At 39.5% G+C, this 15,295-nt stretch overlaps 1 protein-coding gene across 1 annotated transcript in view; it reads right to left on the bottom strand.

The window, feature by feature from the left end:
- LOC109989515 (cilia- and flagella-associated protein 46) overlaps window positions 1-13,424 on the bottom strand; it is a 72,145-nt gene extending 58,721 nt beyond the window's left edge. Inside the window, exons 1-13 of the mRNA XM_065959773.1 lie at window positions 13,400-13,424; window positions 12,648-12,766; window positions 9,750-9,881; window positions 9,240-9,304; window positions 8,241-8,405; window positions 7,012-7,135; window positions 6,601-6,695; window positions 4,349-4,480; window positions 4,078-4,177; window positions 3,610-3,708; window positions 2,362-2,552; window positions 1,394-1,619; window positions 195-312 (exon numbers count right to left, since the gene is read on the bottom strand). Of these exons, the coding sequence (XP_065815845.1) occupies window positions 195-312; window positions 1,394-1,619; window positions 2,362-2,552; window positions 3,610-3,708; window positions 4,078-4,177; window positions 4,349-4,480; window positions 6,601-6,695; window positions 7,012-7,135; window positions 8,241-8,405; window positions 9,240-9,304; window positions 9,750-9,881; window positions 12,648-12,766; window positions 13,400-13,424 (1,591 nt within the window). The remainder of the gene's footprint in view (window positions 1-194; window positions 313-1,393; window positions 1,620-2,361; window positions 2,553-3,609; window positions 3,709-4,077; window positions 4,178-4,348; window positions 4,481-6,600; window positions 6,696-7,011; window positions 7,136-8,240; window positions 8,406-9,239; window positions 9,305-9,749; window positions 9,882-12,647; window positions 12,767-13,399) is intronic.
- Between the last annotated feature and the right edge of the window lie 1,871 nt (window positions 13,425-15,295).

Raw genomic sequence — 15,295 nt, 5'->3', positions numbered from 1 at the left:
TGCCAATAGAGTGAAACCTCAACACTGTCATGATCATGTATACAGTGATATGTTTCTCATGTTTTGAGTCAACATCTTATCCACTGATCAGAAAGAGGAAAAGGTTTAAAACCAGGCATCGAATTTAAAAGTAATGGTACTCATCATTTTTTAGTGAAAACCAACACTGCAAGCAAAGAAAGCAAAATATTTACTTTTGGAAGTGTTGTCTGCATCCAGCACCGTCTGGAAATCATCAGGAGCCAAAAGAAGACCCACAGCTTCCAGGGTTGGACGAATACCGGTCTTATCTTGCGGCTTCATGTCCTTGGCCTGACACAGAGAGGAGGACAGGATGATGACTTTAAACCTTGCGAGACTCTTACATACTCTTGTCTTATTAATCCTGCATACTTATCTAGACTTTAGACTTTAGACTTTATTGTCCTGAACACTGTCATGAGGAAGTTATTTTTCACAGCACCGTTTCTGTCCAAACAGACAGTTACCACCACAGAACATACATAGTATAACACAAACAGAGTTAGACAACAGTCAAGAGTTCACACTCTGGCCTGATCAGTGAGACCTTTTGTTCAAGGCCGCTTTAACAGCAGGGATCAGGCTCTTCCCAAGGCGAGTCTTTCTGCACCTCATAGCTCTATATCTCTGTCCTTAAGGGAAGTGGGGTGAGGTGAGTGTTCAGTGGATGTGTGATGTCCTGTTCTATTGAGGTTGAAATGCATGTGATGGCCCTGTTCTTGAGTTCTGTTAGGTTGGGTGTGGGGAGACCTATTATTCTGGCAGCTATGGTGGTGATGCGTGTGAGTTTGGCCTTGTGGTCTGTGCTATCTCAGTGGAGCGTGCGCAGTCTTGAAAGAAATACATACTGCATGTGAGTTGTAACAAAAAAACTGCATGTGAGTTAAGTGTTTTACTATAGACTGTTTACAAAAAGAGGATGTAACTCATAAGTGAAGCCAATGCAGAAATGAGTTGAACCTGTATTAACAATTCAACGATCAGCAAGACGTGATTCTACTAGTTGCAAAAGAAGTCTGATAAATAGAAGTCTATGAGAAAATATGTTTGTGAGTTTATGGCCTCAAGTCTTCTTCATGACTGCAGCTGTCGAACTGGGGACCTAAAAGCTGCCGTCCAATGGGTGACTTCACAGTGGCTATGCCTACTTCCTTTGTACAGTTTATGGCATGGACTAATTTTATTTTAACACCCACAAATCATGCAGCAGCATAACCTCTGTAGGAAAGGAAGTTCCTCTGCTTCACTGTGCCTCTGGATGATTGTAGATTATAAGCCCTATATTTGAAGCATAAATATCTGTCTTTTTTCAGCTTTAAAGAACTGTTACATTTTGTATTATTGGTCTGTCAGACACAGATGGGTAAAAAACCTGCTGCATGAGCATAGCGGCTTTATCCTCGGTGCGGGGGGGCGTTTGGTAGACGGTCCCTCTGAGCTGCAGGAGGCGGAGAGCTGACGACAGTCGATCTCGTTGTGTGCCGTTATCCAGCAGCGAGGCTTTCTGGAGGTGAGTCAAAGCAGCCTCGAGGCGCCCCTCCTCCTCTTCAATCATTGCCAGCTCTGAGTGGACCTGACAGCGCATCTCCAGCAGCATACTGTGAAAATAACACAAACACATCCAATATGACCTAATGTGTTACAAAGAGACAGAGGATTGTAAGTGTTTTTAATCTCACATATATACTGTATACCATCCTTTAAACAGACCTTGTCTATCCTTACTTTGAAAAAAAGTGAAAGAAGCCTGACTAATTCAAAATCAGTCATTGAATTATTGATTTCTTTAAAGACCCTTTGAAATGATGAAATATTTGTAGTTTTATTTGTCTAGGCAGGATCAATTCTGCTAACATTGATCTCTTCAACATATGGCTTGTGTTTCGTTTCTTTAGTCTGTGCCTTTTTTCTTTGTCTATTATTTACTTCTAGTTTGAAGTCTGTAATATAATGAAGACACATTTAATTAAAGGGGGGTAAAAGAATGTCACTGCTCTCTCTCTATATATATATACGGTCTATATACATCAGTATTAACTGTCTGTCATTACCACTAAACCAAGAACAATTATTTAAAGTAAGAGATATAGCAATATAAAATGGTAGGAGTCAGAATATATTAGACCCGTGTTATCATGCTTTTATATCGTATCTAAAAATAGTCCTCCTAAGACATAAATATTGGATTAGGCTGTGTCTTTTTTTTTTTAACTAAGCTACAGAGCAGAGCCAAACATATGTTCAGTGAAGTGCAAACACAACAATATAAGTGCACTGAAGAGCCCTAAGACATAAACACACACAACCATGTAACATGATGAATAAGAAGAAGCTGGGAACCTCTGCATGTCCTCCAGTACTTGGGAAACCCGAAGCAGAGGTGCCTTGATGTTTTTCCTGAGGTTGTGCTGTAAGAGAGGCAAGCAGAGGCTCCACTGGGTCGCACACACCGCCTGCATGGCCTGAGGGTCCCCCTCCCTCACTGCAGTCTGCAGCCACTGATCCAACTTTCCTATCTCCTTCAGCCGAGCCTGTGGGATAACAAACCACAGATTACGAATCTCTCCCGTAGCAGCGGCGGCAGAAAACACTTTTATCACTTGGAACAAGAACTTGGATTGAGTTAGAGTGAATATGTGTTGCCAGTTTTTAAATGACATTAAATGATATTTTACAGTGCAAAATGAGATTAGATGAACTAATTTTTCTCCGGAGTGTTTTGATTGACAAAATAAATAATTATATCACTCCAAAATAACCTAGACCTACGCCTTCCATCAGCATGTCCCACAGAATGATGGTGTTACTTTGTCTGGGATGGGGAAGATATTCAACATTTGCTTAAATGCATTACACTACAACAAAGCATAAATAGGCCTTGAATAGGAGGTTATTAAAGGCCTATTTATGTTCACAGGACAGACACAATACCTGAGAATGTATCTCTGTGTTCACAGTAGAAAAGAGAAACAATATTTGCTTCATCAGACCGATAAAAGTTTTACATATAAGAGATTTTATATAATTTAATTTGTGCGTTACTGAAATATCACACTCAGGAAATTGACACACATAACGGCTACCAAAATCCATGCAGTTTATCTTTAGGTTCAAGCTGAATTTTGTAACAAATTTGAAGTCATGCCCTCCAGGCATTTTTGAGGAATCAATTCATCACTGAGTGCAAGCAGACAGTTGTGCCAAATTTGAAGATATTTCCTGAAGGCTTTTTTTGAGATAAAGGATTAACAAGAATGTGACAGACAATATACCCAGACACAGCTGTTACTGGGGGAAGAGGGATGGAGAGACATGTTGAGGTTACAGAGCTTTAATTAAAATCCTCTGTTGAAACAAGATGATGGGCTTCTAGATGTGTTAGAAGGTCTTTAAGGCAGAGATACCTACTCAAGTAAGGGGAGGGGGGGGGGGGTCCTGTTCTGTTTGATTTACTGGCTTTAAACAGAGAATTAGATTACGGAAAAATATTATTGGACAGTTAATCAGACTCTGCCACTGGGTCCACTGCCCGCGTTATAACAACCAGCAGAAACACATGGTTGATAATTCAGGCATATGATGGAGCACCTCCACCCTGGCTTTGGAATAGTCATTCATCTTCGCTCCCCTCTTCAGGATGTTGATTTCACACTTGACACATTCCATTAGTATGCGCTGGCCATTGCTCTGAAGACAGAAACATACATATGATTTAAGGTATCAGTGTTAAGCAGTGCACTGAAGAAAGGATTCAAACATGAATGCATGCATGCCAGAAGTTCTTGCACACACAATCTTGCTAAATGTGTTATCATTTCATTGAATTTACAAAGAATAAAAGAGCAAAAACCTTCTATGAAATAAGTTCTATATTACTAAAAGTAATCAGCAACCTCCAGAGCCCCTGGGCATGAGCTCAGCTAATTAATCTGATCTATTGTCAAGTGCCTACTTAAGAGGGGATGTCGACTTCTTTGCATACATTTGCATAAATGTACAGTTACAGCATGGAGCTGAGCTGCAGCCTGAGGTTTTAAGAGAATATCGGACACTCACAGCCTCTCCCGCAGACTTGAGCTCTTTCAAACAGTCGGCAGCGACTTTCTGATGCTTCAATTGCAAGGCCAGAAAGGCCAGCTCCAGGAGGAAGGCAACTCTGCAAATCCCAGATAAAACGTAATTTATACGAGTCACAACACTGCAGTACAGTAATCTGAGCCATGTGCTGCCCTTAGGTTATCCACATGTGGTTTCATGGTAGTGGGAAGATTATGCAGCAACAGAGGTAAGCGTAGGACATTTGAGTAGGACACTTTAGGTCACAGACCTGTCAGCTGGTTGGATGGGTGTTGGGCTCTGAGGAGAGCTGGAGTCTGTAGATGCTTTGGTATATTTTAGGAGATGGAAAATCTTCTCAAGCTCTTCGGTTGGTTTATCCTTGTTTAGTTCCTCCAACCTGCTACAAACGTCATGAAAGCATGTCTTATTATACAACATGTATACATTCATGCATCAAGCATTATGCATGCATCTGTATTTGCATGTTCACCAAATAGCGAAGAAACCTGAGGCAAAAACGACCTAAATAATGCTGCTGATGGTGCAGTGGGACTGAGTCATGTTGTGGACGTTTATAGCTGAGCTGAGGAGCAATAAGGAGCTCTGACAGGTTGAGAACATGCCTGCAGAAAGGGGGTAGGGGCTGAGACTGTGTTTTCACTGTGCCACAGCAGAAGCAATGCTACTATACAATTAATGTACACAGACAGCCAGAAAGAAAACCTGGCACAATATGGGACGGCACAGGCTCAGCTCAGAGGCACCAGCACAGGTTCAATGTTTGAAAACCTCTGAGTTAGCTTCAGGGTCCACAACACATCAATGTCACTTTGTGTTCTACATATTAATAAAACAGGGTTTACAAGACACAAAAATCCTGACATTGGAACTAGCATTGATAGGAAACAACACCATACAATCCCCAACTGGTCGACACTGTCAACTAACTATCAATTGTTAATTTTATAATAGTTAATTAATTTATATAAAACAATACTAACAGTAGAGGAATAACAAAATTGTCATATAGAAACCATACTTTGAACAACCAAATAATTAAAGGCTCCTCACAGAAATACACTCAGAAAATATAAAATATAAACAGAGGTAAGAAGGAGAGAGAATTCGTGTTCATATATTGAACCTATAAACCCTAATATAATAATTGAAAATAGATGATAAATGCAATAGATATGATACTGCCTGTTGCGTCCTCTGACTGGCTGTGTTTTAGTTTTCCCCCCCCTTGCCCAGGTCTGTGTGTTGCAGGTCTGCCACATCCTCCTGCTCCACATTACCACACCTCTGAGAGCTCTCTCATTACCTGAAGCTGATCTGCTTAATCAGAGGAGCTGGAGAGATAAACACCCCAAGACCGTTCTTCAGTGTCTCTCATTCTGCCCTGACGTCAAACTGCATGGGGCTTTGTGTATGTCTTCAGTGTCAGATACCTGGTGGGGGGGTTTGTTTAGTGACAAACTTCAGCAGTGTGGGGCCTTTTTTTGAAAGTTCAGTGCAGGAAGAGACGTACAGTTTTCTCCTGTTTGTGGCTAGTCAGGGAGGTTAGTGTTGTAGTTTATTTTTAGGTAAGACTACTTTTTATTTCAAGAGTTTGGGATTTTGTTTATGTTTTTGGCCCTGTGAGAACCATGAAGTCTATTGTTTCCAGTTTGGTGTTTTTCTTTTCTTTGTTTTAATTTTGATACATTTTGTTTTTGTGAACAATTGTATTTAATTACCATATGTCTGTGTAGACCTGTTTTTGTAATTATATAATTGTTAATGTAAGACTTTACTTTAAAAGCTTTGGCAGTATTTTTTCTCAGTTCGGGTTTATTTCACAAAGTTATGTTACTCCTTTAGTTACCCAATAAGGACAGAATACTGACCTTATTAGTGAACCCTCTCATGAATGCTGTATAGACATAAGATGTGTACATTAAAGCAAGTGTTACTCTAATTTACACACAGAGGTTTTTCCATTACAAATTTAAATTTCAACACAAATGTCTTACATGAAGCTTAAAATGTTGGATCAGGGAACTGGTGGTTACAGAATCCACATGTAGCAGCCGCTGAACCCCACAAAATGGGGTCTGTCCCAAGCATCTGTGATCAGCTGATACCAGTCGCCTCAAAGTTGTCCATTAATTCCTGATAAAGGACACCTTGCGGGCATTAACCCTTATATGACTGCCCTCCTTTACGAGTAGTATTGAGATTATAATTGATAAAGGCAAAGACTGAATTTGCCCTATTTAGAAGTGGGGAGCAAATTTAAAAAAGCCAACATGCAATAATTCCACAAAGACGCTTTTGAAATAGTTAAAAAGCAAGTATTGTTAAATCGGATCAAAAGCCTCTTTCCCTGGACAACTACATCTACAGTACAGCAGCTTAGATGCCACAGGCTTTTATCATGAAAGCAGGAAAACAAGTTGTTCTGCAAAACAAATCAATATGCAACATCAAGGCAGAAAAAAGAAAGAAAGAAAAAAACAACAGAGGCACTTTCCTTACTTTTTAAAGTCTTGCATCTTGTAAATGAACGTTAAAGTGGAACACTGACAGCTCGTTTCAACGAGAACATCTTTCTCCTGCAGCTTGTGTTGCACCTAAGATGAGAAGGGTGAGGAGAGTTTCACAGAGAAGGCTACTCTTTACCAAATTAAACTAAGTTTACTACATAAACAGAGGTCTACTGGTAAGTGAGTATAGGAAAGGGTTCAGTCTTTCACTGCAAACCAGTTCACTAAGGAATGGGTTAAACATTTGGTCAGATTCAAACATTTCCTCATGGGCTTTTGGTGTTTTCAGACAGTTTTCATGTTAAGGATAAACGACTGGAAAACTAATCAAATGTTTTTTTTAAAGTTAATTTTAAGTTAATTGGCACAAATGTTTTACTTATAATAAAGAACAGTTGTTTACCTGCAACATAAAGAGTCTTGGGTATAGATGTGGGGAATTCAACTTGATGAAGTCCTCTGTGATTTTGCCCAAACTTGCAGCCTCCTCCGGATTCCCAGAGTCCACGAGACATCTGATGAGGTGTCTGAAGTCACAGAGTACGCAGACAATATTTTGGTGTTTTGCAACAGGTGCTATGACATTTACATGAAACATAGACGTTGGTCCTGCTGCCAGTTTAACCAAAGCATTCTCCACAGCACTTTACACCATGTTCACACTCGCTCTACTTTCTTCTAAGCATAATGTTAATCTTATATCTTAATACGTATATAAAGTATGTGAGGGGGCGCTACTGGCCTAGCGGTTAGATTGTCCACCATGTTAAGAGGCTACAGTCCTCCAAGCAGGCGGCATGGGTTCAAGTATGACATGCAGCTCCTTTTTTGCATGTCATTCCTCACTCTCTTTCTCTCTCTCTCCCGAGGTCTCCTACTCTATCCATTGTCCTGTCCGAATAAAGGCTAAAAGGCCAAAAGTACAGTATGTGGCCTTCTTTGAGGTCGACCAATGCATCTCACATTTCCTTTTATTTTGAGAGATAATTATTTAACCTTTTCTCTGTAACAGCAAATTTAGTTGTTTACTGATATTTCAATAGTTAGTAGTTTAGTATTTGACAATAAACATTTTGAATTGTTTTGAACATTTTTGGCAAATAGCATTTTCTTGTTCATCTGGGAGATAATTTCACTTATTTAGAGTAGTATTATAGTGGTATTATTTTCATGTTATTGCCTTGCTCTGTTCTGAGAGCTGTTATTTTTCATTGAACTTTTGATAGATTTTAAATGTATGTTTGCAAACACTCTTACAATGACTCGATAACCATCTATGAATTTAGACATAATGTACCCAGTCACTTCAACACCCACGCTATTGTTATCATTCACATTTATCTGTAAAAAAAAAAAAAAAAAAAAGGTTCATTATGTTCTGTGAAAGATGACAGATGAAAGTAACATTTGGGCCTAAAGTATAATGGGAGAACATGATAAAACAGTGTACATTAAAACAGACTTTGCTCCATAGAGGAGAATAAGACAACAAATTAACAAGGGAGCCAGAGAGCGAGCTGCTGCTTAATGAGCTCCACACGTCACCCCTTTGAATCTAGCATGAGTCTGGACAGAATCAGGACTGGACTTATTCATGAGAGAAAAATGAGAGAGCACTGCGGGGTCACTTGCATCATGAGCTCAGCCCTCCAGCTGTGGTCCTGGTCCGCCACCTCCTCCAGACTCCGGACCACCTGCCTGAGGGAGGGGACAAGGTGATGACACCGCCCTGGCTCCAGGAGAGGACGCACTGTGTGGAGGTACAGCACTGAGGCATTGAAGACTATGAAGGAGCATCTGTAAGAAACAAACTGCATGTCAAATAAAGCAAACAGAGAAGCCTGAATTATTTATAAGATGCACATGCAAACCATTTAATCTCTTAGTAAAACTCAATACAGGCCAAGTGTCATCTCTTTGTGCGAAAAGTCCTGTGAACTGCAAATGTGTGTGGATGAAGCTTCGTCCAATGAGCCCCAGGAGAGCGACATGTAAGCCTTTCTATGTGAAATAAGAGGAATTAATGAATTCAACGCACTGTTTTAGAGGAAACTGCGAACAGACTGTTTGAGTGCTGCTAATTTATTCACTAGAGAGTGTGTTGTGTGATAGTCTGGGCTGAATGTATTAGATATGTATTCCCTCCGGTGTTAATCGGGATTGTTCATTCAGCCCTTTTATTGACAGCTTATGAGTTCATTAGAGAAGAGTGTCAGTGTTGATTTCCTACAACGGCTCAGACGCATTCTCTTTCACAGTTTCTGTTATTTTATTTATCCTTAGCTTCATATTCATCCTGCTTACAGATATTTCCAGTCAGACAGAAAACTTCACAAGAATTCATGCTGAGTATTATCCACTTATGTAAAAGGGTGATGGGTGAAGCTTGAAGATCATTTTATAATTAAATAATGTTCTTTGTAAATCAAAGCCTCATGTCCCAGAATATCTATGTGCAGCAGATTGGACCCTCATAGCTAAAAGAAAACCCTGATGTGAAGATTTTACTTTCATTATGTGTATTTAAAGGTGCACCTTAGCACTAGAGATGACAAAAAGAATATGATATAAGATGGTCAACTGTCTTGATACTGTTAACAAAGCCAAGCACACTTCTGAGAGCGTACATACCCTGATTCAGATTTTGCAATTTCAACTGCTTTGAGAAAACTTTGCACAGCTTCTTCAAAGTCCTCCTGAAATAGAAAACAATGCAAAAGAGGGAAGGAGAACTTGTCACATCATACAAAAGTAAAAAGATCAGAGAAAACCACCAAGAGATAAGGGCAACTGTTTGATGAAAACAATGTGCTTATATATGAAAAGAGAGAGAAGTTACAAGCCTTTAAGAATTATATTGTGGAAAAAAAGCAGTTGTTTACAAAGCTAGGACCTCTACTTTTTTAGGTGCACATAAGTACAGTACATTTCTACAGTAACTCTGTATCTCAGTGGCACAGACTCACAAACACACACACACACACACACACACACACACACACACACACACACACACACACACACACACACACACACACACACACACACACACACACACACACACACACACACACACACACACACACACACACACACACACACAACCCCCTTCAGGAGACGTGACCAATTAAGTGTCCTCACCATAGTCCCAGTGGCCGACGGAGACTGGAGCTGGCCCTGGCAGAGGTACGCTCGACACAGAAATTGATTAGCTGGCGGATTCTCTTCAAAGTACATCTTTAGACATGCTGTGCCTATCTCCAAACAACCCAGCTGAAAACACAGAGAAAGAGAGGCACAAAGGCCGAACTAAATAAATATTTAACTCAACCAACAGTTAAATTGTGTCACCAGCATTTTGCTGGGTTTGATGCATTAGTAAAAGTATTTATAAATGGTTTTATGTATGTGTGATGCACTGTTATTCACAATGCAAACAATGGTCATAATTGCAGGCTGTTGCCCATAAGAATGTGAGTGCTGTTATAAAACTGTCTTCTGTTTATTGTGGGATAACACAGTGCAGCTTTCACTCAATGAGAAGTAGAAATGATGACCATATATATATACAGTACTGTCTGCCTATAATTGTTTCATGGTGGAATATATTTTCTTTTGCATTCTTTCAGATCATAAAACAAATGAGAAATACAGCAGTATGTAAGAATATGTCTTCATTCAATAGGAAAATCCATGGCTCTGACAAATATTCTGACATGGTCCTGAAGAGTTATTCTGTATTCTTTAGAGCCTGAGACTTCAAGGCAAGCAGATTCAATTACGGAATATCACTGCGTTTCATTATTCATATATGTTTCCCTTGCCCAGGGACAACTCAGTCTATATTAGTGAATATTCATTACTGTCCCCTACTGTGAGAACAGTCCGATTCAGCAAAATAAAGCAGCAGTAGCTCAGTCTGTAGGGACTTGGGTTGGGAACTGGAGGGTCGCCGGTTCAAGTCCCTGTGCGGACCAAGTTTGGAAGTTGGTCTGGTAGCTGGAGAGGTGCCAGATAACCTTCTGAGCACTGCCAAGGTGCCCTTGAGCAAGGCACCAAACCCCCTCCCCACCATTAGCCCACTGTGGGCAGCTCCATCACTCTGACATCTCTCCATTAGTGCATGTCCATAGGATCCTGTCTGTGTGCATGTATGTGTATACTTCAGCCTATGTGTGTGTTGCATGAGTGTAAAAACTGAAATTTCCCCTCACAGGGATCAATTAAGTAAATCTTCTTTTTCTATAAAGTTACTGTACTAAAACTGTGACATAATAAAATCTGTATTCAGACTTTAGCAGCGAGAGTCTTGCAAAGGCTTTTCCTCCTCTCATCAGTATCTGGGGATACTGCCACCATCAAAACATCAGAGTTAATAAACTAACTGCTATAATAAGTTCTCCCACAGAGGTAGCTAGTATTTACTAACCTTAAAATATTCTTTGGTTTTACAGAAATATTCTTAAGTTAGATGCATTGTAAAACATGGGTTTGGAAGCACATGAAGCTCGCTGGCAGATATGTATAGCTTAATTATCGACCCAGTCCATAGAAAGGAAGATTCAATCTGATTATAGAGCTGAGAATAATGTCCGTAATGCACTTTTTTTTTACTGGGGACTGCATAATACTTTGTCTAGAAGGATAAAAAACAGATATTTATTTTATGAATATGGATGATACACAAAGAGCAAGTTGGCTGTTCACACATAAAAAATTCAGATTAGCCCATTACTTGGGGAAAAGCCTGTGAGATGAGAGGAAAAAGTCCTTTTTGCAGGATTCACTCAAGGCATGTACTTTTTTTCAAAGTGTACAGTTCATTTAAAATGCAAAACGTTAAACTATACTTAATAACTTAGAAGAGATGCGCTGCCTTTTTTTTTCCCAGAGTCTGTTTAATTTTTGGAGGCTGCTTGAAACATCAAGTCTCCTGCTACATCTCAGCTGTCATGAATGCCTGAAAATATGAAAATATTGTCATCTAAGATAATGTCATCACAGCACACGCAGGGCAAAGGACACAAGGTCTTTCATAAAAGTTTTTCAGCCTGATATTGACTGTCTGCCAAATGCATGCTTAAATTTACTTTCAAAATACCTGGTGACAGATTTAAATTTCATTTTAATTAAAATTATATGAGTTGACATAGAAAATAAAAAACGGTAACAAGTCAAATGTATTAAAAGTGACAAAATTGTCTCACAAAAACACAACTCTGTAGCTCATCATCAATTTGGTTCTCCTGTGTCCAACCTCCTTCCAACCCAGTCTTTAAAGTTAGCTGCCATTTAAAGCAGCACGACTAATTTATTCCAGAAATGGGAAGTGAGGCGTTGTGCCAAGTGACAGAAGAGTATGTACAGCACTCCCAGTTACATAAGATCATAATGACGAGGTCAGAGCCTTGACGCCAAACACAAACTATGTTCTCCTGCTGCAATAAATATTTTAAACAAATACAAACGTGGGTTGTTTGACTGAACTAAGGTAATAATCTAGGTAATTTTAACATGTATTGGAGTAATATTTCACAAAGAGTAAGCCTATCTTTGACTCAAGTGGGCTTGTGAAGTTTTACTTGATTTTAAGGCAGGTCCCCTGAGGGCTCACAAACGTAAACCAAAGCAGTTGAAAAAAATTCACTCATTCTTGTTGCCCTGCTAAGCACCGAAGTTTGTCAATTAAAGTCAACAAAGAGAAATGAAGAGGAATTATCTGTCTATTGGAGACAAAAAAGAAACAGGAAAAAGAGGAAGAGGAGTAAGCATCTGAAGACTGGGACACATGATGGTGATGAACACGGGTTACAGGGCCCCCCAATTGATTCTTGCTTAGGGCCCCAAGAGAATCTAAAATCGTCACTGTTTTTGGTGCTGCATCATCCTAAACCATTATCCTAAGACTGACATTATTTACCAGGAGATCTCTGTAGCACTAAGTACAATATGTGCTCTAGCGTCCTTTATACCTCCTAATACTGACAGTATGCTGATTCAACATCGATTTACAGTGAAGCATCAGTGCCTCAGGCTCACCTGTAGAGCTGCTTCTGCACAGACCACGTACAGGTCCGGGGTGATACGGGGGGTTCTCCCGCTGGTTCCGGCCGATGACGTCTTCATTAACCTGTAGGCTGACGTCAGAGCTCCAGAGTCTAAAACAACAAAATGAAAAAAGTTGTGTGAACCCAACTTTCAAAACTCACTGGGTTTGTCGATATCTTTTATATGATATCGATAAATGACACTTGACAAACCTTGTTGCTCCGTTGCCTTCCTAAGAAAGTGCCGTATATCCACATCCATGTCAGGAAAGTTATCAAGCTATTAGATGTAATTATGACTTAGCTGTTAGCAAGCGCTAGCCAGGTAGCATCACACTAATTTACAATTTACGCAAAATGTTTTCGCTTTCTCGTTTAAAGTGAACATGTGTGTGACACGAAACCATTAGTCCTTCCGTCCTTAAAGCTTTGTCGTAAGCACAAATTTACTACTATTTAGTGTAAAGAAAACATCTCCGGGTCAACGTAGGCTAAAAACTATCAAACTGTTGGTGCGTTAGGTAGCGTTACTAGGCAACCGGAGTCAGGGCTGACACTACGGTGGGAGAATTGGACAAAAAGGTTGACCGCTTTGTGTTTGTGTTATGGTTTTAGCCTTAGCAAACAGTGTCAATATAAAAAAAACAAAACATAATTAAATTAGATGTTAGTTTTGATAAGCGAACTACATTTTCTTTATCTGACCAGAGTGCTCCAAGCGGGCGGTTTGGGTTCGATTCTGACCTGTGGCTCCTTTCCTGCCTGTCATTGCCCATTCTCTCTCTCTCTCTCCCAGGTTTTTGACCTTATCCATTGTCCTATCTCTAAGTAAAGGCATAAAAAGCCCAAAATCAACTTTTTAGCAGTAGATATGAGTAACGGAGACAGAAATGGTTGATGGTTGGTTGTTTTGATTTATGTCTACAAAAGTAGCCTGGACTTTCCAACATAATACATTTTCATTAGAAAGCAAGATCCTGAAAGACAGATGAAGTAAAAAATCAAATATTAAAAATGACCACTCTATACCTTAGTCTCTCTCTCTCTCGCTCTCTCTCTCTCTCTCTCTCTTTCTCTTGCTCTCTCTCTCTGAAACACACTCTTGGTCATACAAAAAGCACCTCTTCATGCTTGTGGTCCCAACGCTTCCTAACTTCAAAGAGCATCATTAGACATCTAGCCACTCAGTGTGCAAATATAATTTTCTTGGCCAAACCAAATACATCTTCTGATGTGACAGCGGACAGAGTCGTATGGACAGCCTAAAAAGCTGTGGCTCTCCCTGTAATGGATATTGGTTCATAGTTCATGGTTTTATTGACAGAAAAACATGTAATATTACCTGACAGTATTTCAACGCAGCACAGAAAGCTCCTCAGTGACCCTCAGGGTAAAATGTTAAGCGCTTCTCTCTAAATATACACACCAAGAGAATATTCAGCCTTTGGAGTGGCTTTCAATTTAAAATATATAATTATGTCGCTAAAAGGGTTTTCCTCACTCACTTGACCTACTTAATGGTTTGAGTTAGTGCTTTTATTTGTTGTTTAGAATTTCATAACTGTCGGAGCAACAACAGTGCTCTCCTGATAAATGGGAGTTAATGTGAGTTTAACTGAATGCTCACTGTTGAGCTGCAGAGAGAAACACCTTTAGTCTGCACTTCTGAACATGTTTAGATGCAATAACAAAACAAAACAAAAAAAATCTGATCAGTCAGGTGTACTCCTAGGATAAATTAGGGCATGCAACACAACAAGTTTGATCTTTGTATCAGTGCATCGTGCACAAAACTCCACATATTGGTAATACAGCGAGGTACATTTTCTCATGTTTGGTGCTTATTTAAACAGATTAGGTCCAAACATGCACAGTCAGTTTCTTTTAAAAAGTCCAAGACAATAGTTTGTTATTTGGTCTTTTATATAAATGATAGAAGAGAGAGTGTTGTTGGCTCAACAAAGCCAGCAGCCAGGCAATCTGGACGGCACAGATGGTGCTAAATTATGATGAATAATCTCTTAAAATGCTAAATGTGTTTGTTCAGCCCTTCATCCTGTGTGTTAGAACAATACACCTGTCCCTTCGTATAGTTTACAAGAATCTTTACTGCTTTATACTTCTCGATAATAAGTCTCTTATCTCATTATATTCTATCAGCAGAAATTAGCATCTAGTACCAACACATAATGTGACAGGAAAACCTAAACTGACAGCCTAAATGTTGAGCTTTTTAAAATTAGATTCATAACATAGTGAGCGCCAGTATCCCAGGAAAAACAAACAAGACATTTTCATTGTGTCCACAGTATCTGACTTTAATTCTCTGTCAGTGGAGCTGCTCCAGGAGTGGCTCACATTCACAAAGAGAGACTTAACTGTCTTGGATTACACGAATAACAAGCCTGGACTCTTTCAGAATTTAATTTAAGGAACTAAAGAGTGATTGAAGTTCAATCCAATGAAGAAATGCTAAGCTCCATTTAGGGTTTTGAGACAGATTTTGCTCCATTGAGCTTCTCTGTAAACCATCATAAGAACGATTTCACTGAAACACAGTATGTTTACATATATTGGTTTCATATAGAATAACTTTAAAAACAATCCATGGGTGTCAGTGACTTATTTTTAGACCTATAT

Source organism: Labrus bergylta, chromosome 10 (genome assembly GCF_963930695.1).
Source record: "Labrus bergylta chromosome 10, fLabBer1.1, whole genome shotgun sequence".
Classification (NCBI taxonomy): domain Eukaryota; kingdom Metazoa; phylum Chordata; class Actinopteri; order Labriformes; family Labridae; genus Labrus; species Labrus bergylta.
Note: the sequence above shows the minus strand (reverse complement) of the source record. Positions and strands in the feature narration are given on the sequence as shown.